The sequence below is a fragment of the Ranitomeya imitator genome, chromosome 1, assembly GCF_032444005.1.
Source record: "Ranitomeya imitator isolate aRanImi1 chromosome 1, aRanImi1.pri, whole genome shotgun sequence".
Classification (NCBI taxonomy): domain Eukaryota; kingdom Metazoa; phylum Chordata; class Amphibia; order Anura; family Dendrobatidae; genus Ranitomeya; species Ranitomeya imitator.
Genome location: NC_091282.1, coordinates 902,504,521 through 902,531,013, shown reverse-complemented (window position 1 = coordinate 902,531,013; position 26,493 = coordinate 902,504,521). Strand labels below are relative to the sequence as shown.

Sequence of the window (26,493 nt, the reverse complement as noted above, 5' to 3'; positions counted from 1 at the left end):
ATGGCGCTCCTTTCCTTCCGAGCTCTGCCATGCGCCCAAACAGTGGTTTACCCCCACATATGGGGTATCGTCGCACTCAGGACAAATTGCACAACAACTTTTGTGGTCTAATTTCTTCTCTTACCCTTGGGAAAATAAAAAATTGGTGGCGAAAAGATTATTTTTGTGAAAAAATATGATTTTTTATTTTCACGGCTCTGCATTATAAACTTCTGTGAAGCACTTGTTGGGTCAAAGTGCTCACCACACCTCTAGATAAGTTCCTTAAGGGGTCTACTTTCCAAAATGGTGTCACTTGTGGGGATTTCAATGTTTAGGCACATCAGGGGCTCTCCAAACGCAACATGGCATCCCATCTCAATTCCAGTCAATTTTGCATTGAAAAGTAAAATGGCGCTCCTTCCCTTCCGAGCTCTGCCATACGCCCAAACAATGGTTTACACCCATATACGGGGTATCAGCGTACTCAGGACAAATTGGCCAACAATTTTTGAGGTTCAATTTCTTCTCTTACTCTTGGGAAAATAAAAAATTGGGGGCGAAAAGATCATTTTTGTGAAAAAATATGATTTTTTATTTTTACGGCTCTGCATTATAAACTTCTGTGAAGCAATTGGTGGGTCAAAGTGGTCACCACACATCTAGATAAGTTCCTTAGGGTGTCTACTTTCCAAAATGGTGTCACTTGTGGGGGGTTTCAATGTTTAGGCACATCAGTGGCTCTCCAAACGCAACATGGTGTCCCATCTCAATTCCTGTCAATTTTGCATTTAAAAGTCAAATGGCGCTCCTTCCCTTCCGAGCTCTGCCATGCGCCCAAACAGTGGTTTACCCCCACATATGGGGTATCAGCGTACTCAGTACAGATTGTACAACAATGTTTGGCATCCATTTTATCCTGTTACCCTTGGTAAAATAAAACAAATTGGAGCTGAAATAAATTTTGTGTGAAAAAAAGTTAAATATTCATTTTTATTTAAACATTCCAAAAATTCCTGTGAAACCCCTGAAGGGTTAATAAACTTCTTGAATGTGGTTTTGAGCACCTTGAGGGGTGCAGTTTTTAGAATGGTGTCACACTTGGGTATTTTCTATCATATAGACCCCTCAAAATGACATCAAATGAGATGTGGTCCCTAAAAAAAAATGGTGTTGTAAAAATGAGAAATTGCTGGTCAACTTTGAACCCTTATAACTCCCTAACAAAAAAAAATTTTGGTTCCAAAATTGTGCTGATGTAAAGGAGACATGTGGGAAATGTTACTTATTAAGTATTTTGCGTGACATATCTCTGTGATTTAAGGGCATAAAAATTTAAAGTTGGAAAATTGCGAAATTTTCAAAATTTTCGCCAAATTTCCGTTTTTTTCACAAATAAACGCAAGTTATATCGAATAAATGTTACTACTAAAATGAAGTACAATATGTCACGAGAAAATAATGTCAGAATCGCCAAGATCCGTTGAAGCGTTCCAGAGTTATAACCTCATAAAGGGACAGTGGTCAGAATTGTAAAAATTGGCCCGGTCATTAACGTGCAAACCACCCTCGGGGCTTAAGGGGTTAAGGGGCCTACATTTTCAGTTTTTATTCTTTTACTATTGATATAGTTGAAGAACAGTTTGGGATTAGTTTTACTCTCCTTAGCAATGTGCTTCTCTGTTTCCTTTTTGGCAGCTTTAATTAGTTTTTTAGATAAAGTATTTTTCTCCCTATAGTTTTTTAGAGCTTCAATGGTGCCATCCTGCTTTAGTAGTGCAAATGCTTTCTTTTTACTGTTAATTGCCTGTCTTACTTCTTTGTTTAGCCACATTGGGTTTTTCCTATTTCTAGTCCTTTTATTCCCACAAGGTATAAACCGCTTACACTGCCTATTTACTTTCACACTAGCGTTTTTTGCAATACGTCGCAATGCATCGTTTATGGGAAAAAACGCATCCTGCAAAGTTGCATTAGCGACGAAATGCGACGCATTGACACACGTCGTGCGACGGTTGCGCCGTGTTGTGGTGGACCGCCGGGAGCAAAAACGTTGCATGTAACGTTTTTTGCTGCCGACGGACCGCTTTTTCCGACCACGCATGCATACAATGGGGCAGCGGATGCGCAGGAAAAATGCATCCGCTGCCTCCGTTGTCCGAGTCCGACGCTAGTGTGAAAGTAGCCTAAGCTGTTCAGTATTGGCCACTCCCCTTGGCTATATATATATATATATATATATATATATATATATATATATATATATATATATATATATATATATATATATATATATACTTACATACTCGCCTCTGGCAATTGGAATTGCTAGCCTTAGTTTTATAGTTCCTGGCGTGGAGTTAGAAGTGTTTGTTGAGTAGGAGATTGGAGTGCTGATCTAAATTTTGTGATTTGCAGTAGGCATAACCTCATCCTCTATTTGGTTGTTCATTGCTTTTACTTCCCAGTGTTCCACTCTGTTATTTGGGAGTGTATATTTGTATGATTGGTACTTTCATTTATCCCCGTACGTTTTCCCTTGTTAGTCTGGTTTGTGTATTCTTATGTACAACTGCTCCCCATTTCCTTGGTGACAGATAAGGGCTGATTCAGGATCTCAGCAAGGTATGTGGCCCTGGCATCTTCACCATTAGAAATAATCTGGGGAGCAGGGATAGCTAGGGTGCCCCTAGCTTTAGGGGTAGGGACTGAGCCCCTGGCCCCAGGATATTTAACTACAGTCTTGTGACACCATATTAATGCATCACAATTACCTGGTTTTAAGTGTCCATCCAGATCAGCTGGTCCCCCTGGAGTTATCGAACTTATAAATATTCCAAGATCTAGCTTTCCTGTTGTTTCTCCACCCATAATCTGGAACCCTATAGAAATTGTATATATTTGTGATGAACAGTCAATAGATAACAACGTTTTATGTTGTAGTCACATTAATAGTAAAAGCCAACTAAACAGGACTTTACTAGTTTGAGTATGTACTTTAGCACTTCTGTTCACACAAAGGACACATATATATTAAAGAGAATATGTCACCATGATTTTGCCACCTACTCAGAAAGCATAATGTAAAGACAGCAACTCAGATTATAGCAATGTATCCCTAACTGGGCTGCTTGCTGTAGTTTTGATAAAACCACTGCTTTACTAGCAGGACATTATCAATAGAGGCCTAGTAAACCTGCTGCCATGTAATCCTCTGTATTTATGAGCTCTTTATAAACCTGTCTCCACCACTGATGTGCATAGACAGAAAGCTGACAATTGTACACAGAAAGCTGCCAATCAGTGACGTGGCCGGGTAATATGGAGCTTAGCATTCAGAGAACTAGTAGATCCAGTCGCAGATTAAACATCGATTTTATCAAAACTGCTGCAAGCAACGCAGTAAGTTATGCGCCAATTGCATCACGGCCTTCCTACATTATCCTTCTGCTTCCTGTGATGTCACGTTGACAGAGTAGCTTCTTCTCTTTCAGTTTGCTCTGCCGATGGGGCATCACAGCGGATGTTATGCTTACTAACAGCTGGTTTCCCACTGCCTAACTGCGGGGACACAACTGTTAATCAGCAAGGCTGTGACGACCAGTCGACAGAGCAGACCAAAGTGAAAGAGCTGCTCTGTTGATATGAGGTCAAAGAAAGCAGGAGAATCGCTGTCTGAGCCAGAACACGACGACACAGGACAAAACAGGTTGGTAGTTAGCAACTACATGATGATAAGTTCTTAGCCCCATAGTCAAAAAAACTCAAAGTACTCGATACTCCATTTAATGCTGTAATATAATTCTTATTTATCTGTGTTGACCTTTTTAACCTCAGTTAATGGACATGGGGTTTCCTAGTGATCAATATGTAACTACAGTATACAGATAATGCTGTAATTTAAACGCTGCACACATGAGTTACCGGTATGTGTTTTCAAGGATAAAGTATGCACTCACCAAGATCATATTTGGGATCTTTCTTTAACTTCACCAAAGATATCTCTCTTTCAGGAGTACATCCAGATATTTTACTCGGCATGGCTTCTAATGAAGATACAGCAAATATTAATAAAAACTTACAAAGATCTACATTTTTTTTACAACTATTAAACATAATGAAGCTGATGCACAAATAAATCTGCAGTATTGCCCATAGAAACTAAATTCTACTCTTAGGGTTTGTGCACACGCTGCGGATTTTTCTGCGGATCTGCAGCAGTTTCCCATGAGTTTACAGTACCATGTAAACCTATGGAAAACAAAATCCGCAGTGCACATGCTGCGGAAAAAAATGCGTGGAAACGTAGCGTTGTTTATTCCACAGCATGTCAATTCTTTGTGCGGATTCCGCAGCGGTTTACACCTGCTCCATAATAGGAATCCGCAGGTGTAAAACCGCAGAAGAAATCCGCACAAAAAATGCGGTAATTCCGCAGGTAATCCGCAGTGCGCTTTACTTGCGGATTTACCAAAATCAGTCAGGAAAAATCCGCAGAGTAATCCGCAACTACCTTTAAGGAAAACCTCTCACCAGGTAAAAAGAGTACAGTTTTCTCTATTTTTATTATTCCCGTATTCTATTTTACTTTTTTTTTTTTACTACACCAAAGCATTCCAAAGATATGGACCTTTTTATTTGGTGCCAATTTGTATGTCTTTACAAGGGAGTGGTGCTTACGGTAATAATGCAGACCAGCCTAAAGACACGCCCCCAAATTATCCCGTGAACCACATCTCTAGAACCATATGGAACAATATGAAACAATTGCATACTAGGGAAGCATAGAGACTAAAATAGGAGCAAATCTGACCACTTATTACCTCTAAGTTACCAGATTTGTAGGTTATTAGGCATCATAACAAAATTGTACACCATCTTTCTATAGACTCTCATAGTATGTGGTAATATTAAAAATAAACTCTGTGAGATGAAAGCACAACTTCTATACTTGGCTCTGCACCATGGCTTTACACTGTGTTTCCAGTGACAGTCTCATGCTTGTTACTGACATTTCACAAGAGCTCCTATATAAAGACGTTCTTCAATACGGAGGAGCTTTTGTTAGTTGAGAGAGAGTCCCGAAGAGACTAATTATCTGATCTCAGAATAATAAAATATACTAACTACGCTGCAATCACATATTGTTTATAATCAGTAAGAAATTAGGAACTTTCTATAACTTGTTAAGAGTGGCACTTGGTCATTTATATAACAAAATAGTTTTTAAACAAGTTTTTTTGGTTTCAGAAAGATCCTTTCCTCCAGGTGTAGCTTGTTTTAAGTAAACAAACTGAGCTCTACTCACCCTCCTCAGGTCCAATGCTGAGTTTTTGCCACTGCTCTCACTGTCTGCTATTCATCACGTCGACAGCGCTGCAGCCAATCATGGAGCTCAGCAGGTTTTGGGAGGCACATGTCATCTACTTGAACAGACCTCAGTTATTGACTGCAACACTCTTGATGTGACTTCAGCACTGCAGACAATAACAGGCCCATGGAGGAGCGATGGATACTCAGCACTGGACACGGGAAGTAGGGGGCTTGGTCAGGGGGGAGAGCAATGTACAGTACGTTTGTTTTTGGGGAAAAAAAAACACATAGGGCCACGTAGAGGGGTTTTCCAAAACAGAAATTCCCTCTAACCCCTGCATGACATATAATAATAATAATCTTTATTTTTATATAGCGCTAACATATTCCGCAGCGCTTTACAGTTTTGCACACATTATCATCACTGTCCCCAATGGGGCTCACAATCTATAATCCCTTGTATGTCTTTGGAATGTGGGAGGAAACCGGAGTACCCGGAGGAAACCCACGCAAACACGGAGAGAACATACAAACTCTTTGCAGATGTTGTCCTGGGTGGGATTAGAACCCAGGACCCCAGCGCTGCAAGGCTAGAGTGCTAACCACTGAGCCACCGTGCTGCCCTAAACATATGACCTACATGTACATCATATGTCGTTTCCCTGCCTTTCATGTGGGCTCGCCCGCCAAGACTTCATCTTTCCCAGCAGATGATGGCAGATTTAATCAGTCATCATGTACATCCTATGGCTGTTAACCTGATAATCTTAGGCTACGTTCACACTAGCGTTGCGCCGCCCTGCGTCGGCGACGCAACGCGCGACGCACGAAAAAACGCGCGCGTTTTGCGACGCGTGCGTCGTTTTTTGACCAAAATCGGACGCACAGAAAATGCAACTTGTTGCATTTTCTTGCGTCCGACGCTAGCGTCGGAAACGACGCAAGTGTCGAAAAACGCCACCCTAAAAACGCACGCGTCCCCTATGTTAAACATAGGGGCGCGTCGCCGCTGCGTCGCCGTCGCAACAGCGACGCACATTGGCGGAACGCCAATGTGAACGTAGCCTTAACCTGTTAAACATATGCCGGCAAAAAGGAGCGTTGCTCCACGCTCCCGTTGGTGAGCCAGTCTCGTGGCCATGGGGCACCGATGGATCGTCATGACAGTAGACCCATGTGCCTGTCATTACGATCCTCCTATGAAAGCCAGCCCGTGGCTGGTTTTCACAGGAGATTGTGGTTTTAGCACTGCTATGTATAGCACAGGCAATCAGACATCCACAGCTTCAAGTCCCCTAAGTAGACTAAAAAATGCAGTAAAAAGTGAAAAAAGGTTTTTAAAAATAAGGAAATAAAACAAAAAATACAAAAGTCCACAGCACCCCCTTTTGGCTCATTCTAAATAAAATAAAAAACAAATATTTGGTATTGCTGAATTTGTAAAAGTCTGATCTATCAAAATATTAGAAAAAAGAAATTTTGTTTTTTTTTGGCTGCCGCAACAATGCTTTGATAAAATATCAAAACATTATGCACACCCCAAAATAGTATCAGTTAAAACATCAAATCAGGGTGCAAAAAATAAGCCCTCACACAGCCATATATCCCGAAAAATGAAAATGTTATAGGTTCCGGAAAATGGCAACAAAAACAATTTTTTTTATTTTTGAAAAATTTCTGAATTTGTTTCACCACTTATATAAAAAAAATATAGATCTTTCGTAAACAAAAACAATTGTGTAATGGCTCTTTTTTGCAATTTCAATGCACTTGCAATTTTTTTCCTGTTTTCCAGTACACTACGTTGTAGAATGAATGGTGTCATTTGGAAGTACAACTTGTCCCACAGAAAACAAACCCTCACATGGCTATAATGACGGAAAAATGAAAAAGTTCTGGCATTGGAAGAAGAGGAGGAAAAAAAACGGAAAATTGCCATGTCATGAAGGGGTTACTACTAACTCCATTAGCCCCCTACTCTGATCAGTTTAAAGCCCTTACATTTCCCTTCACAGTTAATTCTCAGAATATATCCCAAATGCTACAGATTACACTTTTCGACTTGGAGAGCTACTATATTTACAATATCATGCTATAACAATTTATGATCACTAACACTACAGTACAGTTCATAGTAACAGCACCATGGAATTAATGGTGCTATATAAATAAATAATAATAGTAATACTTATAGATCATATCCAGCAATTGAAATATTATAGGTATTCCCTAGTGTAAAATTAACATTGCTTCGATTTCTAGAAGGTGCAATCTTATATCAGGTTGAAGAACTTCCACTTTCTCTTTCCAGAAGGTACAGTCTACAAAATGGCGGTACCATTTAGAGCAATCTGTATCAGGTAGCTGTACAGTCCCTCGAAGAAGCCCACGTGAAACGCGCGTCGGGGCAGCTACAGGACACGCACTGACAGATACTTACATGGGTCTAGATACTTCCTTACACTTTGTAGTGAGTTTGCAGGTTAGAATGAGGGTTGAGGATACATCTCATGCCTGTTGCATTTATGGATGATTATTATTATTTTTTGGATTAAGTGCAGTATTTTTCCTGCATTATGCACTTTACTAAATTCTTGTTACTCCAATACTTGCTATGAATTGTGTCCTTGTGGCTTGCTAACCATCCTTCTCTGTTACAACAAAAGCTGTGTCCTTCTACACATGAGTGTTTGTATGTGCCTTGTCTGTTTCTGTTTACTCATTTTTGTATGTTAACTATCATATTTATTAATAAAATTATTGTTTTTTTATTTAACCTCTTAGAGACCCTGCCTTTTTCATTTTTGTGTTTTCATTTTTCGCTCCCCTTCTTCCCAGAGCCATAACATTTGTTTTTTTCCTTCATTATGGCCATATGAGGGCTTGGTTTTTACGGGACGAGATGCACTTTTGAACAACACCATTGTTTTTACCATGTCGTGTTCTAGAAAATGGGACAAAAATTCCAAGTGCAGTCAAATTGCAAAAAAAGTGCAATCCCACAACTGTTCTTTTGTTTTGCTTTTTTACTAGGTTACCTAAATGCTAAAACTGACCTGCAATTATGATTCTCCAGGTCATTACGAGTTCATAGACACCAAACATGTCTAGATTCTTTTTTATCTAAGTGGTGAAAAACAATTCCAAAAGAAGGTGTTTGGAAGCTGGATTTTGACCTCTGGTTGTCATGCCAATGCTCCAATGACCCCCTATCACGTGACAGGGGTCACCAGTGCACGCATTTCAGGCCCGATGGCTGAAAGCGCTTGTTATATGCCACTGTCAGCGTTTGACAGCAGCATTTTGCTAGTTAATAGCGGCGGGTGGATCGCGATTCCACCCGCCGCTATTGCGGGCACATGTCAGCTGTACAAAACATTTCCCGGCTTTGATGTGGGCTCACCGTCGCAGCCCGCATCAAAGGAAGAGATGTGACCTCCACCGTACAAGTGCGGCGGAGGTCGCGAAGGGGTTAAAAAAACCTTATTTGGACTTGTACTCCACTTTTTTGGTGTAGGATAGCTGTACAGTCCCTATAGTTTTTTATGAGTGCTATGTAACAGTTATAATCCCCACTTCTAAAGGAGAAACTAAAGTAGACATCGCCATCGGAACCAAAGGACAACTGAATTTGCGTTAAAGATTGTGCTGTCAGTCCTTTCACAGTAACCCAGCAGTGTGTCCTTGGTTAAGGCACCACTGACAGACCCAATACAATGTCTGTTATCCTCAAGTCAAATGCATGATTTTCTTTGCATGTTCTTCTTTAGAAGGCCAATCTAAACTTAAGTACCGTAGTTGTCTAAGTGTTTCCAATCATCAAGTTCTCTGAACCTAAAACACTTTTCCATTATTAGGCCACAATGTCAACCAAAAAAGCTTGGTAAAATAGTTAAGCTGGAGATGTACCAGTCTACTTAATATCTTGCTAGAAGCTGGGTAGCCTTTTCCTTAGGAGGACTTTCCACAACACACATTAGTGCTGACCAAGTGATATCCATTTTTTAATCCAGTAGTGACTGTGTTAGGTCGAGCCAATCTGGCAGAGTGACTGGAAACAAATCTGTATTTTCCTGTACTTACTCATAAATGTGCTCTCTTAACAACAATTATTTCCCAGTTTCTGCTTTCCCTTTTTCCAAATTTACAGCATTACGATTTACAGAAGCCACAAATTTCACTTGTATGATTCATTTACCCTCATTTTGATTTTTTAGTTGGACCTCTTTTCCCCATCCAGGTCCTGACAGAAATCCGTTCTAGTCTTACATACTGCAATATTTTCCAACCATCCTAGATCTATATGTACTTTATAAATGTATGATCTGAGCAAATGTTCCTTTAATGCAATGCAGGATAAACTGAGCAATGACTGGAATCAATGCAGGAATGTGGACATTGAAGAATAACATCCCATAGGCTGAATATTTTTTTGCCGTTGAGCCATGGATTTCTAAGCTAAAGATGGAAATCATTAGGATCAGATCTGTGTTACATCAGTGATTGAAAGGTGTTGTAAGGAACTAGTCGGCAAAACAAACCCTCAAGAATGTTAACAACCGCACAGCGAACATTCTCAATCCCAGAGAGAATCGAAGAACGACCTCCAAAGCCTTCTCTGCTTCATATAGCTTTGCAGGGAAATGTTATGACAAGTGATGCTTCCCACACAACTGGTCACATGGCAGACATCCCTTTACTGGACAAGAAAACCCATAGTATAAATGTGTAAACTATCTAACATGTACTTAGTTATAGATAGATAGATAATCAATTAGATTATATATAGATTATAAATTCTGCGCCAATATCACTGACTGGTCGCGGCCAGCCGGGCGCGACCAATCAGCGAAGCGTGGTTGAAATCCCGCACCAGATCGCGGCCAGATTGCGTTTCGCTGATTGGTCGCGGATGGCCGGGCACGACTGATCACCGAAGCGGTGTTTAAATCCCACTGCAATATTGCTGATTGGTCGCGGCCGGCCACGTAGTATATAGCACAGCCACGTAGTATATAGCACAGCCGCGTAGTATATAGCACAGCCCACGCAGTAGATAACACAGCCACGTAGTATATTGCACAGCCACGTAGTATATTGCACAGTCACACAGTATATAGCACAGCCACGTGGTATAAAGCAGTCACGTAGTATATAACAAAGCCCACGTAGTATATAGCACAGCGACGTAATATATAACAGCCACACAGTATATAACAGACAGCCACGTAGTATACAGCACAGCCACGTAGTATATAGCAGTCAAGTAGTATATAGCAGCCACATAATATATAGCAGCCACATAGTATATAGCACAGCCACTTAGTATATAGCACAGCGATGTAGTATATAACACAGCCCACACAGTAGATAGCACAGCCACGTAGTATATAGCACAGACAGCCATGTACTATATAGCAGTCACATAGTATATAGCAGCCACATAGTATATAGCAGCCACATAGTAAATAGCACAGCCACGTAGTATATAGCACAGCGATGTAGTATATAGCAGCCACTTAGTATATAACCCAGCCCACATAGTATATAACAGCCCACGTAGTATATAACACAGGCCACGTAGTATACAGCAGTGTGGGCACCATATGCCTGTGAAAAAAAGAATTAAAATAAAAATAGTTATATACTCACCTTCCGTCGCCCACCGAAGCTGTCCCGCTCCTCGCGATGCGGCCAGCAGCTTCCGTTCCCAGTGATGCACTGCGAAATTACCCAGATGACGTAGCAGTCTCACGAGACTGCCAAGTCATCTGGGTAATTTCGCAATGTATCTCTGGGAATGGAAGCTGCCGAAAGCATCGGGAGGTGCGGGAAAGTTGTGGAGGCGACAGAAGGTGAGAATAGCATGATTTTTTTATTTTTTTTATTATTTTTAACATTATATTTTTTTACTATTGATGATGGAGGGGGCACTGACTGGAGGAGAGTAGGGAGGGGCCAATTTGCAGCCGGACTAAGCCTGTCGCTGATTGGTCGCGGCCTGCCAGCAACCAATCAGCAACGCGGCATTTCCGTTACAGACAGACAAACAGACGAAAGTACCCCTTAGATGATTATATAGACTAGATGGTGGCCCGATTCTAACGCATCGGGTATTCTAGAATATGTATGTTTGTATGTATATAGCAGCCACATAGTATATAACACAGCCCACGTAACATATAGCAGCCACATAGTATATAACACTGCCACGTAGTATATAGGAGCCACGTACAGTGCCTACAAGTAGTATTCAACCCCCTGCAGATTTAGCAGGTTTACACATTTGGAATTAACTTGGCATTGTGACATTTGGACTGTAGATCAGCCTGGAAGTGTGAAATGCACTGCAGCAAAAAATAATGTTATTTCTTTGTTTATTTTTTTTTTAAATTGTGAAAAGTCTTTTCAGAGGGCATTTATTATTCAACCCCTCAACCCACCAGAATTCTGTTTGATTCCCCTAAAGTATTAAGAAGTAGTTCAGGCACAAAGAACAATGAGCTTCACATGTTTGGATTAATTATCTCTTTTTCCAGCCTTTTCTGACTATTTAAGACCCTCCCCAAACTTGTAAACAGCACTCATACATGGTCAACATGGGAAAGACAAAGGAGCATTCCAAGGCCATCAGAGACAAGATCGTGGAGGGTCACAAGGCTGGCAAGGGGTACAAAACCCTTTCCAAGGAGTTGGGCCTACCTGTCTCCACTGTTGGGAGCATCATCCGGAAGTGGAAGGCTTATGGAACTACTGTTAGCCTTCCACGGCCTGGACAGCCTCTGAAAGTTTCCTCCCGTGCCGAGGCTAGGCTTGTCCGAAGAGTCAAGGCTAACCCAAGGACAACAAGGAAGGAGCTCCGGGAAGATCTCATGGCAGTGGGGACATTGGTTTCAGTCAATATCATAAGTAACGTACTCCACCGCAATGGTCTCCGTTCCAGACGAGCCCGTAAGGTACCTTTACTTTCAAAGCGTCATGTCAAGGCTCGTCTACAGTTTGCTGAATGATCACTTGGAGGACTCTGAGACTGACTGGTTCAAGGTTCTCTGGTCTGATGAGACCAAGATCGAGATCTTTGGTGCCAACCACACACGTGACGTTTGGAGACTGGATGGCACTGCATACGACCCCAAGAATACCATCCCTACAGTCAAGCATGGTGGTGGCAGCATCATGCTGTAGGGCTGTTTCTCAGCCAAGGGGCCTGGCCATCTGGTCCGCATCCATGGGAAGATGGATAGCACGGCCTACCTGGAGATTTTGGCCAAGAACCTCCGCTCCTCCATCAAGGATCTTAAGATGGGTCGTCATTTCATCTTCCAACAAGACAACGACCCAAAGCACACAGCCAAGAAAACCAAGGCCTGGTTCAAGAGGCAAAAAATCAAGGTGTTGCAGTGGCCTAGTCAGTCTCCTGACCTTAACCCAATTGAAAACTTGTGGAAGGAGCTCAAGATTAAAGTCCACATGAGACACCCAAAGAACCTAGATAACTTGGAGAAGATCTGCATGGAGGAGTGGGCCAAGATAACTCCAGAGACCTGTGCCGGCCTGATCAGGTCTTATAAAAGACGATTATTAGCTGTAATTGCAAACAAAGGTTATTCCACAAAATATTAAACCTAGGGGTTGAATAATAATTGACCCACACTTTTATGTTTAAAATTTATAAAAATTTAACTGAGCAACAAAACTTTTTGGTTTGTAAGATTTATGCATCTGTTAATAAATCCTGCTCTTGTTTGAAGTTTGAAGGCTCTAACTTATTTGCATCTTATTAAACCTGCTAAATCTGCAGGGGGTTGAATACTACTTGTAGGCATTGTATATCGCAGCCACATAGTATATAACACTGGCCACGTAGTATGTAGCCCAGCCGCTTAGTATATAACACAGCCCACGTAATATATAGCACAGCCCACGTAACAGACAGCCACGTAGAATATAGCACAGCCACGTAGTATATAGCATAGCCACGTAGTATATAGCATAGCCACGTAGTATATAGGAGTCACTTAGTATATAGCAGCCACATAGTATATAACACTGGCCACGTAGTATGTAGCCCAGCCGGGTAGTATATAACAGAGCCCACGTAATATATAGCACAGCCCACGTAATATATAACACATCCCACGCAGTATATAACACAGCCCACATAGTATATAGCACAGCCCAAGTAGTATATAGCAGTGTGGGCACCATATCCCCGTAAAAAAAAAAAAAAAAAGTTATATACTCACAGTCCGCCGTCCACCAAAGCTGTCCCGATGCGCGCGAGGCTGCCACCAGCTTCCGTTCCCAGAGATGCATTGAGAAATTACCCAGATGACTTAGAGGTCTCGCGAGACCGCTAAGTCATCTTGGTTATTTCACAATGCATCTCTGGGAACGGAAGCAGGCGGCAGCCTCAAGCTCATCGGTGGATGAAGGAAGGTGAGAATAGCACGATTTTTTATTTTTTTTAATTATTTTTAACATTATATCTTTTTTCTATTGATGCTGCATATGCAGCATCAATAGTAAGAAGTTGGTCACACAGGGTTAATAGCAGCGTTAATGGAGTGCGTTACACCGCGGCATAACGCGGTCCGTTAACGCTGACATTAACCCTTTGTGAGCGCTGACTAGAGGGGAGTATGGAGCGGGCACTGACTGGACGGAAGTAGGGAGGGGCGAATTCGCGGCCGGACTGTGCCCGTCACTAATTGGCCAATCAGCAATGCGGGATTTCCATTACAGACAGACAAACAGACGGAAGTACCCCTTAGACAATTATATATATAGAGGAACAATTTACAATATACTCAAAAACATACCTACAAAGAGAAAAATCAGACAAACTGAACATTTTGCAGTGGTCTCTTAATTTTTGCCAGAGCTTATACATTTACCATATGAGGAAAATAAATATTCCTACAGTTGACAAGAACTACTGATGTCTGCAGTTTAAGAATTTCACCGCATTGAAGTTTGTTTAGAAAGAAAGAAAAAAAATCAGCAATGCGCATCATTAGCATAAATTATGTATAGGGGTAAAACATGTGCAGAACATATTGGCTCCATCTACCGTAAATGAAAAATATAAGTACTTTTCTGTATAGTATATTCACAGCCAAGCAGGTGTGTGATGAGGGATACCAACTGTCCAAAAAGAACAGATTGTCCAGAAAACTGAGGAATTTCGTCGAATGCTTTTAGTATAAAATAGATGCACATGTTTTTCTCTTAAAATATTTATCATGGATTTTTGATTTTCTACTTTGTCCTCAAAGGTCTCTCTACCAAGGTCAGGCCAATATATCTCTTCCTTTGCAGTGATGAGTTGTATTTTTAAACAACACCATTAATTTTACCATGTAGTGTACTGGAAAATGGGAAATAAAATTCCAAGTGCTGTGAAATTGCAAAAAAGTGCAATTCCACAATTGTTTTTTTATACCATGTGTACTAAATGCTAAAACTTGCCTGCCATTATCATTCTCCAGGTCATTATGACTTTGCAGATACCAAATATGTATAGTTTCTTTTTTATTTAAGTGGTGAAAAAAAGTCACCATTTTCCGAGACCCATAGCGTCTCTTTTTTTTCCATGATCTGAGGCTGGGTGATGACTCATTTTTTGTGTGCTGTGCTGATGTTTTTACTGATACCATTTTGCGTAGATTCAATGTTTTGATCACCTGTTATTGCATTTTATTGCAGTATTGCAGATACCAAAAAAAAGTAATTTTGGTGGTTTGATTTTTCTTCTCATTATACCGTTTACTGATTGGATTAATTATTTTATATCTTGATAGATCGGATGTTTCTGAACGCGGTGATACCAAATGTGCATTTTTTTAATTTTATTGTTTTATTTTGAATGGGGCAAAAGGGGGGTGATTTTAACTTTCTTATTTTTAGTATTTTTTTTAAAGGAAATCTGTCACCTACTTTTTCGTATATAAGCTTTGGCCACCGCCATTAGGGGCTTATCTACAGCATTACAGAATGCTGTAGATAAGCCCCCGATGTAACCTGAAAGATAAGAATTATACTCACCCAGGGGCGGTCCGGGTCCGATGGGTGTCGCGGTCCGGGTCCGGCGCCTTCCATCTTCATGACTTCCTCTTCCTTGCTTCCTGTCTGACCTCACTGCCTGCGTTGAGAAACACGTGATGGTGTCTCTGCAGCTCCTCTACTTGCATTTGCATATTTGGGGGCAGTGTTCTGGATCACTGCGTTGAGAAACACGTGATGGTGTCTCCGTGGTGTTGGATGTTTTGGTCTCCACGAGGTCAATCATCCGTGCCTTTATAGACTTTCTACTAGGCACTGCTCCTGATAGCCAGTTTCCTCCTCCACACTGATGAGGGGCAAAAACCCTGAAACAGCTGTCTGTGGATGGATACCATGCTTGGCATAGGTGGTTTTCCTTTATTGGATGCTGCCCTTCCCTTGGTTGTTCCTTCCCGGGGAAAGGCCTGGCTACTCACTGCCTGCGTTGAGAAACACGTGATGGTGTCTCCGCAGCTCCTCTACTTGTATTATTTTTAACTCATTTATTTCTCGTGTCATTCGTATTATCCTTTCAGAGTTGGTTTGTTGCTTCATTCAGCGTATACATCGTGACCAGTCTTGTTTTAACCAACAACTAACAACATGTGAACATATGAACACATTTCATCATGCAGTCAAAATCTGTGCAGTAATACTTCACACTGATGGTTTTTTTCTTAAGATGTTAAGTGCTGCTTGTACTTTTCATTGGGTATAATAGGGCTGCAGGTATCCCTGTTGGTTGCTATGTGCATAGCTAATATGTCCATATGTTTGAGTTTCCACTATGTAACAATCAGTGGTGTGCGTGCCTGCGTCCCGCCTGTCTGAGCCGTAGCCCTGTTCCCGGCATCTATATGGGTGTTTGTGCATGCCCAGGAGACTTGGAAATGTGTTCTTGTCTCCTGGCAATGCGTGGTCCCCCTTGATTGCTGTGTGTGACGCGGCAGGCACGCATCACGGGATGTGCATGGGCCGATGTAATCGGCTGCTACTGGTCTATCGAGACCATGTGATCACAGGTCCTGGTGTTTAAAGAGTAATTAAAGGTCCTATTCATTCTCCCCCCAAAGAAGGTGAATACATTATACGCGAAACACGAGTTTGGGTTAATTTTATATCCCTGTGACTACCATCTCTGTCCACTATGGGTGAGGTGTAATATCTGATATAGGCAAGTTATACTTTATACAGCTTTGGGCTAATGTGTTATTTATTGGGTCGTTATTACAAGCATCTGTATGCAATTCTACAACTCATCACCTATGCTGTACTTTAGAATAACTGAATAGCTATGCCCCTCCATGTTTGGACTCATACCTTCTGTATTTATAGTCTGATACTTACTACCTGTCACTTGGGAATTTTGGTTCTTTGTCATCCTTGTCTGTCATAGGTCATGATATGTGTTTTTATTTCCCACGAACAAAGTACGGTACATTTAAAACACTAGATCTTGGAATAAAAATAAAGTTCTACACTGTGATGTGGATGGATGCGATAAAAAATATTCCTGTGCTGCGATAATCTCATAAATGTGCCCCTGCTGTGTACTGTGTAATGGCTGTGTCTGCAAGGTCAGACAGCGCCATTACTTAGTACATAACGGGCACATTTATAAGATTATCTCAGCATAGAAACATTTTGTTTGAAACACATCCAATTGTTCAACTTCATTTTTAAAACAAAACTAGCTGAAGAGCCCGGCGTTGCCTGGGCATAGTAAATATCTGTGGTTAGTTATAGCACCTCACTTCTCTTATTTTCCCATCACGCCTCTCATTTCCCCCCTCACATCTCTCATTTTCTCCCTTACACCTCTAATTTTCCCCCTCACTCCTCTCATTCCCCCCTAACACTTGTCATTTCGACCTCACATCTGTCATTTTCCGATCACTCCACTATATTCCCTCACGCCTCTCATTTTGCACTCACACCTTTTCATTTTCACCTCACACCCCTCATTTTCACCTCACACCTTTCATTTTCCCCTCAGTATATACATGTTTGTCATCTCCCGTATATATAGTATACATCTGTATGTCATCTCCTGTATATAGTATATACCTGTATGTCATCTCCCCTGTTAATAGTATATACCTGCTGTATGTCATCTCCTCCTGTACATTGTATATACCTATGTGTCTTCTCCTCCTGTATATAGTATATACCTGTATGTCATCTCTTCTGTATATACTATATACCTGTATGTCATCTCCTCCTATAGATAGCATATACCTGTATGTCATCTCCTATATATAGTATATACCTGTATGTCATCTCCCCTGTATATAATATATACCTGCTGTATGTCATCTCCTCCTCTATATACCTATGTGTCATCTCCTCTTTTATATAGTATATACCTGTATGTCATCTCCTCCTGTATATAGTATATACGTGTGTCATCTCCTCCTGTATATAGTATATACTTGTGTGTCATCTGCTCCTGTATATAGTATATACCTGTGTGTCATCTCTTCCTGTATATAGTATATACCTGTGTGTCATCTCCTCCTGTATATACGTATGTCATCTGCTCCTGTATATAGTATATACCATATATACTCGAGTATAAGCCGACCCCCCTAATTTTGCCACAAAAAAACTGGGAAAACTTATTGACTCGAGTATAAGCCTAGGGTGGAAAATGCAGCAGCTACCGGTGAATTTCAAAAATAAAAATAGATGCTCCATGCCGTTCACTATGGCCCCATAGATGCTCCACATAAAGTTGTGCCATATAGAATGCATATATAATGCTCTGCACCGTTCAGTATGGCCCGATAGATGCTCCATATAAAGCTGTGCCACATATAATGCTCTGCACCGTTCATTATGGCCCCATAGATGCTCCACATAAAGCTGTGCCATATATAATGCTCTGCACCATTCATTATGGCCCCATAGATGCTCCACATAAAGCTGCCCCATATAGAATGCTCTGCACCGTTCAGTATGGCCCCTGTTATGACCTGGTGGTCAGGACAATAATGGACCTGGTGGTTAAGAGCACACGGAATGACCTGATAGTTACTGATAATAAAGGACGAGCTCTGGGACGTGGGAACTCTGCTGACCGCAATCCCTAATCCTATCAAACACACTAGAAATAGCCGTGGATTGCGCCTAACGCTCCCTATGCAACTCGGCACAGCCTAAGGAACTAGCTAGCCCTGAAGATAGAAAAATAAAGCCTACCTTGCCTCAGAGAAATTCCCCAAAGGAAAAGGCAGCCCCCCACATATAATGACTGTGAGTAAAGATGAAAATACAAACACAGAGATGAAATAGATTTAGCAAAGTGAGGCCCGACTTACGGTCAGCACAAAAACCTACAAAAAGACCACGCAGAGGGCGCAAAAAGAACCTCCGCACCGACTCACGGTGCGGAGTCGCTCCCTCTGCGTCCCAGAGCTTCCAGCAAGCAAGACAACAATAAAAATAGCAAGCTGGACAGAAAAATAGCAAACCAAAGAAATACAAGCTGGAACTTAGCTTCTGCTGGGAAGACAGGTCACAAGAACGATCCAGGAGTGAACTAGACCAATACTGGAACATTGACAGGTGGCATGGAGCAAAGATCTAAGTGGAGTTAAATAGAGCAGCCAGCTAACGAATTAACCTCGTCACCTGTGGAAGGAAACTCAGAAACACCCACCAGAGGAAGTCCATGGACAGAACCAGCCGAAGTACCATTCATGACCACAGGAGGGAGCCCGACAACAGAATTCACAACAGTACCCCCCCCTTGAGGAGGGGTCACCGAACCCTCACCAGAGCCCCCAGGCCGACCAGGATGAGCCAAATGAAAGGCACGAACCAGATCGGCAGCATGAACATCAGAGGCAAAAACCCAGGAATTATCTTCCTGACCATAACCCTTCCACTTGACCAGGTACTGGAGTTTCCGTCTCGAAACACGAGAATCCAAAATCTTCTCCACCACATACTCCAACTCCCCCTCAACCAACACCGGGGAAGGAGGATCAACGGATGGAACCACAGGCGCCACGTATCACCGCAATAACGACCTATGGAACACATTATGGATGGCAAAAGAAGCAGGGCCAAACGAAATGACACTGGATTGATAACCTCAGAAATCTTATACGGACCAATGAAACGAGGCTTAAACTTAGGAGAGGAAACCTTCATAGGAACATAACGAGACGACAACCAAACCAAATCCCCAACACGAAGTCGGGGACCCACACAGCGCCGGCGGTTAGCGAAACGTTGAGCCTTCTCCTGGGACAATGTCAAATTGTCCACCACATGAGTCCAAATCTGCTGCAACCTATCCACCACAGTATCTACACCAGGACAGTCCGAAGACTCAACCTGCCCTGAAGAGAAACGAGGATGGAAACCAGAATTGCAGAAAAACGGCGAAACCAAAGTAGCCGAGCTGGCCGGATTATTAAGGGCGAACTCAGCCAACGGCAAAAAGGACACCCAATCATCCTGATCAGCAGAAACAAAGCATCTCAGATATGTTTCCGAAGTTTGATTAGTTCGTTCGGTTTGGCCATTTGTCTGAGGATGGAAAGCCGAGGAAAAAGACAAATCAATGCCCATCCTAGCACAAAAGGATCGCCAAAACCTCGAAACAAACTGGGAACCTCTGTCAGAAACGATGTTCTCCGGGATACCATGTAAACGAACCACATGCTGGAAAAATAATGGCACCAAATCAGAGGAGGAAGGCAATTTAGACAAAGGTACCAAATGGACCATCTTAGAAAAGCGATCACAAACCACCCAAATGACCGACATCTTTTGAGAGACGGGGAGATCCGAAATAAAATCCATAGAAATATGCGTCCAGGGCCTCTTCGGGACCGGCAAGGGCAAAAGCAACCCACTGGCACGAGAACAGCAGGGCTTAGCCCGAGCACAAGTCCCACAGGACTGCACAAAAGAACGCACATCCCGCGACAAAGACGGCCACCAAAAGGATCTAGCCACCAAATCTCTGGTACCAAAGATTCCAGGATGCCCAGCCAACACTGAACAATGAATCTCAGAGATAACTCTACTAGTCCATTTATCAGGGACAAACAGTTTCTCCGCTGGGCAATGGTCAGGTCTATCAGCCTGAAATTTTTGCAGCACCCGCCACAAATCAGGGGAGATGGCAGACAAAATTACCTCCTCTTTGAGAATACCCGCCGGCTCAGGAACACCCAGAGAGTCAGGCACAAAACTCCTTGACAGGGCATCAGCCTTCATAGTAACATAGTAACATAGTTAGTAAGGCCGAAAAAAGACATTTGTCCATCCAGTTCAGCCTATATTCCATCATAATAAATCCACAGATCTACGTCCTTCTACAGAACCTAATTGTATGATACAATATTGTTCTGCTCCAGGAAGACATCCAGGCCTCTCTTGAACCCCTCGACTGAGTTCGCCATCACCACCTCCTCAGGCAAGCAATTCCAGATTCTCACTGCCCTAACAGTAAAGAATCCTCTTCTATGTTGGTGGAAAAACCTTCTCTCCTCCAGACGCAAAGAATGCCCCCTTGTGCCCGTCACCTTCCTTGGTATAAACAGATCCTCAGCGAGATATTTGTATTGTCCCCTTATATACTTATACATGGTTATTAGATCGCCCCTCAGTCGTCTTTTTTCTAGACTAAATAATCCTAATTTCGCTAATCTATCTGGGTATTGTAGTTCTCCCATCCCCTTTATTAATTTTGTTGCCCTCCTTTGTACTCTCTCTAGTTCCATTATATCCTTCCTGAGCACCGGTGCCCAAAACTGGACACAGTACTCCATGTGCGGTCTAACTAGGGATTTGTACAGAGGCAGTATAATGCTCTCATCATGTGTATCCAGACCTCTTTTAATGCACCCCATGATCCTGTTTGCCTTGGCAGCTGCTGCCTGGCACTGGCTGCATAACCTTACATTTATCATTGTTAAACCTCATCTGCCACCTTTCAGCCCAAGTTTCCAACTTATCCAGATCCATCTGTAGCAGAATACTATCTTCTCTTGTATTAACTGCTTTACATAGTTTTGTATCATCTGCAAATATCGATATTTTACTGTGTAAACCTTCTACCAGATCATTAATGAATATGTTGAAGAGAACAGGTCCCAATACTGACCCCTGCGGTACCCCACTGGTCACAGCGACCCAGTTAGAGACTATACCATTTATAACCACCCTCTGCTTTCTATCACTAAGCCAGTTACTAACCCATTTACACACAATTTCCCCCAGACCAAGCATTCTCATTTTGTGTACCAACCTCTTGTGCGGCACGGTATCAAACGCTTTGGAAAAATCGAGATATACCACGTCCAATGACTCACCGTGGTCCAGCCTATAGCTTACCTCTTCATAAAAACTGATTAGATTGGTTTGACAGGAGCGATTTCTCATAAACCCATGCTGATATGGAGTTAAACAGTTATTCTCATTGAGATAATCCAGAATAACATCCCTCAGAAACCCTTCAAATATTTTACCAACAATAGAGGTTAGACTTACTGGCCTATAATTTCCAGGTTCACTTTTAGAGCCCTTTTTGAATATTGGCACCACATTTGCTATGTGCCAATCCTGCGGAACAGACCCTGTCGCTATAGAGTCCCTAAAAATAAGAAATAATGGTTTATCTATTACATTACTTAGTTCTCTTAGTACTCGTGGGTGTATGCCATCCGGACCCGGAGATTTATCTATTTTAATCTTATTTAGCCGGTTTCGCACCTCTTCTTGGGTTAGATTGGTGACCCTTAATATAGGGTTTTCATTGTTTCTTGGGATTTCACCTAGCATTTCATTTTCCACCGTGAATACCGTGGAGAAGAAGGTGTTTAATATGTTAGCTTTTTCCTCGTCATCTACAACCATTCTTTCCTCACTATTTTTTAAGGGGCCTACATTTTCAGTTTTTATTCTTTTACTATTGATATAGTTGAAGAACAGTTTGGGATTAGTTTTACTCTCCTTAGCAATGTGCTTCTCTGTTTCCTTTTTGGCAGCTTTAATTAGTTTTTTAGATAAAGTATTTTTCTCCCTATAGTTTTTTTAGAGCTTCAATGGTGCCATCCTGCTTTAGTAGTGCAAATGCTTTCTTTTTACTGTTAATTGCCTGTCTTACTTCTTTGTTTAGCCACATTGGGTTTTTCCTATTTCTAGTCCTTTTATTCCCACAAGGTATAAACCGCTTACACTGCCTATTTAGGATGTTCTTAAACATTTCACATTTATTATCTGTATTCTTATTTCTGAGGATATTGTCCCAGTCTACCAGATTAAGGGCATCTCTAAGCTGGTCAAACTTTGCCTTCCTAAAGTTCAGTGTTTTTGTGACTCCCTGACAAGTCCCCCTTCTTAGAGCCCGGAAGGTACGAAACCACAAAATCAAAACGGGAGAAAAATAACGACCATCGAGCCTGTCTCGGATTCAACCGTTTGGCAGACTCAAGATAAGTCAAATTCTTGTGATCTCTCAAGACCACCACGCGATGCTTGGCTCCTTCAAGCCAATGACGCCACTCCTCGAATGCCCACTTCATGGCCAACAACTCACGATTACCAACATCATAATTACGCTCAGCAGGCGAAAACTTTCTAGAAAAGAAGGCACATGGCTTCATCACTGAGCCATCAGAACTTCTTTGCGACAAAACAGCCCCTGCTCCAATCTCAGAAGCATCAACCTCAACCTGAAACGGGAGCGAAACATCTGGCTGGCACAACACAGGGGCAGAAGAAAAACGACGCTTCAACTCCTGAAAAGCCTCTACAGCTGCAGAAGACCAATTGACCACATCAGCACCCTTCTTGGTCAAATCAGTCAACGGTTTAGCAACAGTAGAACAATTAGCGATGAAGCGCCGATAAAAATTAGCAAAGCCCAGGAACTTTTGCAGGCTCTTCACAGATGTCGGCTGAGTCCAATCGTAAATGGCCTGGACTTTAACAGGGTCTATCTCGATAGTAGAAGGGGAAAAAATGAACCCCAAAAATGAAACATTCTGAACTCCAAAGAGACACTTTGACCCCTTCACAAACAAGGAATTCGCATGAAGGACCTGGAACACCATTCTGACCTGCTTCACATGAGACTCCCAATCATCCGAAAAGACCAAAATATCATCCAAATACACAATCAGGAATTTATCCAGGTACTCTCGGAAGATGTCATGCATAAAGGACTGAAATACTGATGGAGCATTGGAAAGCCCGAATGGCATAACCAGGTACTCAAAATGGCCCTCGGGCGTATTAAATGCTGTTTTCCATTCATCGCCATGTTTAATACGCACAAGATTATACGCCCCTCGAAGATCTATCTTGGTGAACCAACTAGCCCCTTTAATACGAGCAAACAAATCAGACAGCAACGGCAAAGGATACTGAAATTTGACTGTAATTTTATTAAGAAGGCGGTAATCAATACAAGGTCTCAAAGAACCATCCTTCTTGGCCACAAAAAAGAACCCTGCTCCTAACGGTGATGACGACGGGCGAATATGGCCTTTCTCCAAGGATTCCTTTACATAACTCCGCATAGCGGCGTGTTCTGGCACAGATAAATTGAACAATCGGCCCTTAGGAAACTTACTACCAGGAATCAAATTAATTGCACAATCGCAATCCCTATGAGGAGGTAGGGCACTGGCTTTGGGCTCATCAAATACATCCCGATAATCCGACAAAAACTCTGGAACTTCAGAAGGAGTGGAAGACGAAATAGACAAAAATGGAACATCACCATGTACCCCCTGGCAATCCCAGCTGGACACAGACATAGATTTCCAGTCCAATACTGGATTATGAACCTGTAGCCATGGCAACCCCAAAACGACCACATCATGCAGATTATGCAACACCAGAAAGCGGATATCCTCCTGATGTGCAGGAGCCATGCACATGGTCAATTGGGTCCAGTACTGAGGCTTATTCTTGGCCAAAGGCGTAGCATCAATTCCTCTCAATGGAATAGGATACTGCAAGGGCTCCAAGAAAAAACCACAGCGCCTAGCATACTCCAAGTCCATCAAATTCAGGGCAGCGCCTGAATCCACAAATGCCATAACAGAATAGGATGACAAAGAGCAAATCAGAGTAACAGACAATAGAAATTTAGACTGTACCGTACCAATGGTGGCAGACCTAGCGAACCGCTTAGTGCGCTTAGGACAATCGGAGATAGCATGAGTGGAATCACCACAGTAAAAACATAGCCCATTCCGACGTCTGTGTTCTTGCCGTTCAGCTCTGGTCAAAGTCCTATCACATTGCATAGGCTCAGGCCCATGCTCAGATAGTACCGCCAAATGGTGCACAGCTTTACGCTCACGCAAGCGTCGATCGATCTGAATGGCCAAGGACATAGACTCATTCAGACCAGCAGGCATGGGAAATCCCACCATGACATCCTTAAGGGCTTCAGAGAGACCCTTTCTGAAGATTGCTGCCAGGGCACATTCATTCCACTGAGTGAGCACAGACCACTTTCTAAACTTCTGACAATATATCTCCGCTTCATCCTGACCCTGACACAGAGCCAGCAAGATTTTCTCTGCCTGATCCACTGAATTAGGTTCGCCATAAAGCAATCCAAGCGCCAGGAAAAACGCATCAACGTGGGAACTTTGCTGACCGCAATCCCTAATCCTATCAAACACACTAGAAATAGCCATGGATTGCGCCTAACGCTCCCTATGCAACTCGGCACAGCCTAAGGAACTAGCTAGCCCTGAAGATAGAAAAATAAAGCCTACCTTGCCTCAGAGAAATTCCCCAAAGGAAAAGGCAGCCCCCCACATATAATGACTGTGAGTAAAGATGAAAATACAAACACAGAGATGAAATAGATTTAGCAAAGTGAGGCCCGACTTACTGAACAGACCGAGGATAGGAAAGGTTACTTTGCGGTCAGCACAAAAACCTACAAAAAGACCACACAGAGGGCGCAAAAAGACCTGCGTCCCAGAGCTTCCAGCATGCAAGACAACAATAAAAATAGCAAGCTGGACAGAAAAATAGCAAACCAAAGAAATACAAGCTGGAACTTAGCTTCTGCTGGGAAGACAGGTCACAAGAACGATCCAGGAATGAACTAGACCAATACTGGAACATTGACAGGTGGCATGGAGCAAAGATCTAAGTGGAGTTAAATAGAGCAGCCAGCTAACGAATTAACCTCGTCACCTGTGGAAGGAAACTCAGAAACACCCACCAGAGGAAGTCCATGGACAGAACCAGCCGAAGTACCATTCATGACCACAGGAGGGAGCCCGACAACAGAATTCACAACAGGCCCCATAGATGCTCCACATAAAGCTGCCCCATATAGAATGCTCTGCACCGTTCAGTATGGCCCCATAGATGCTCCACATAAAGCTGTGCCCCATACAGAATGCTCTGCACCGTTCAGTATGGCCCCATAGATGCTCCACATAAAGCTGTGCCCCATATAGAATTCTCTGCACCGTTCATTATGGCCCCATAGACGCTCCATATAAATCTTTGCAATATATAATGCTGCTGCTGCAATAAAAAAAAAACAACATACTCACCTCTCTTGCTGCCCGCAGCTCCTCAGCGTCCCGTCTCGGCGTCTCTCCGCACTGACTGTTCAGGCAGAGGGCGGCGCGCACACTAGTACGTCATCGCGCCCACTGACCCGAACAGTCACTGCAAGAGGACGCGAAGACGGAGCGGCGCCCGGCATGTGGAACGCGGACAGGTAACTATGAGATACTTACCTGCTCCCGGCGTTCCTGGCTCCTTCCCCCGGACAGCTGGTCTCCGGGTGCCGCAGCCTCTTCCTCTGTCAGCGGTCACCGTTACCGTTCATTAGAGAAATGAATATGCGGCTCCACCCCTATGGGAGTGGAGTCCATATTCATAACTTTAATGAGCGGTACTATGTGACCGCTGAACAGGGGAAGAGGTGGGGGAGCGCTGGGACTAGGTGAGTATGCGACACTCTCTCTCCCCCTCACCCGCCGACCGTGACTCGAGTATAAGCCGAGAGGGGGGCACTTTCAGTCCAAAAATTTGGGCTGAAAATCTCGGCTTATACTCGAGTATATACGATACCTGTGTGTCATCTCCTCCTGTATATAGTATATACCTGTGTGTCATCTCCTCCTGTATATAGTATATACCTGTGTG

General features: G+C 42.6%; 1 protein-coding gene across 8 annotated transcripts in view; it reads right to left on the bottom strand.

Annotated features, from left to right (window-relative positions):
• The window catches only part of PTPN13 (protein tyrosine phosphatase non-receptor type 13), a 376,092-nt gene that overhangs the window by 96,075 nt on the left and 253,524 nt on the right, over positions 1-26,493 (bottom strand). For all 8 annotated transcript variants that reach the window (XM_069743364.1, XM_069743366.1, XM_069743365.1 and 5 more), the window contains 2 exons: positions 3,939-4,025; positions 2,754-2,861 (listed from right to left, as the gene is read on the bottom strand). In XM_069743364.1, the coding sequence (XP_069599465.1) occupies positions 2,754-2,861; positions 3,939-4,025 (195 nt within the window). The remainder of the gene's footprint in view (positions 1-2,753; positions 2,862-3,938; positions 4,026-26,493) is intronic.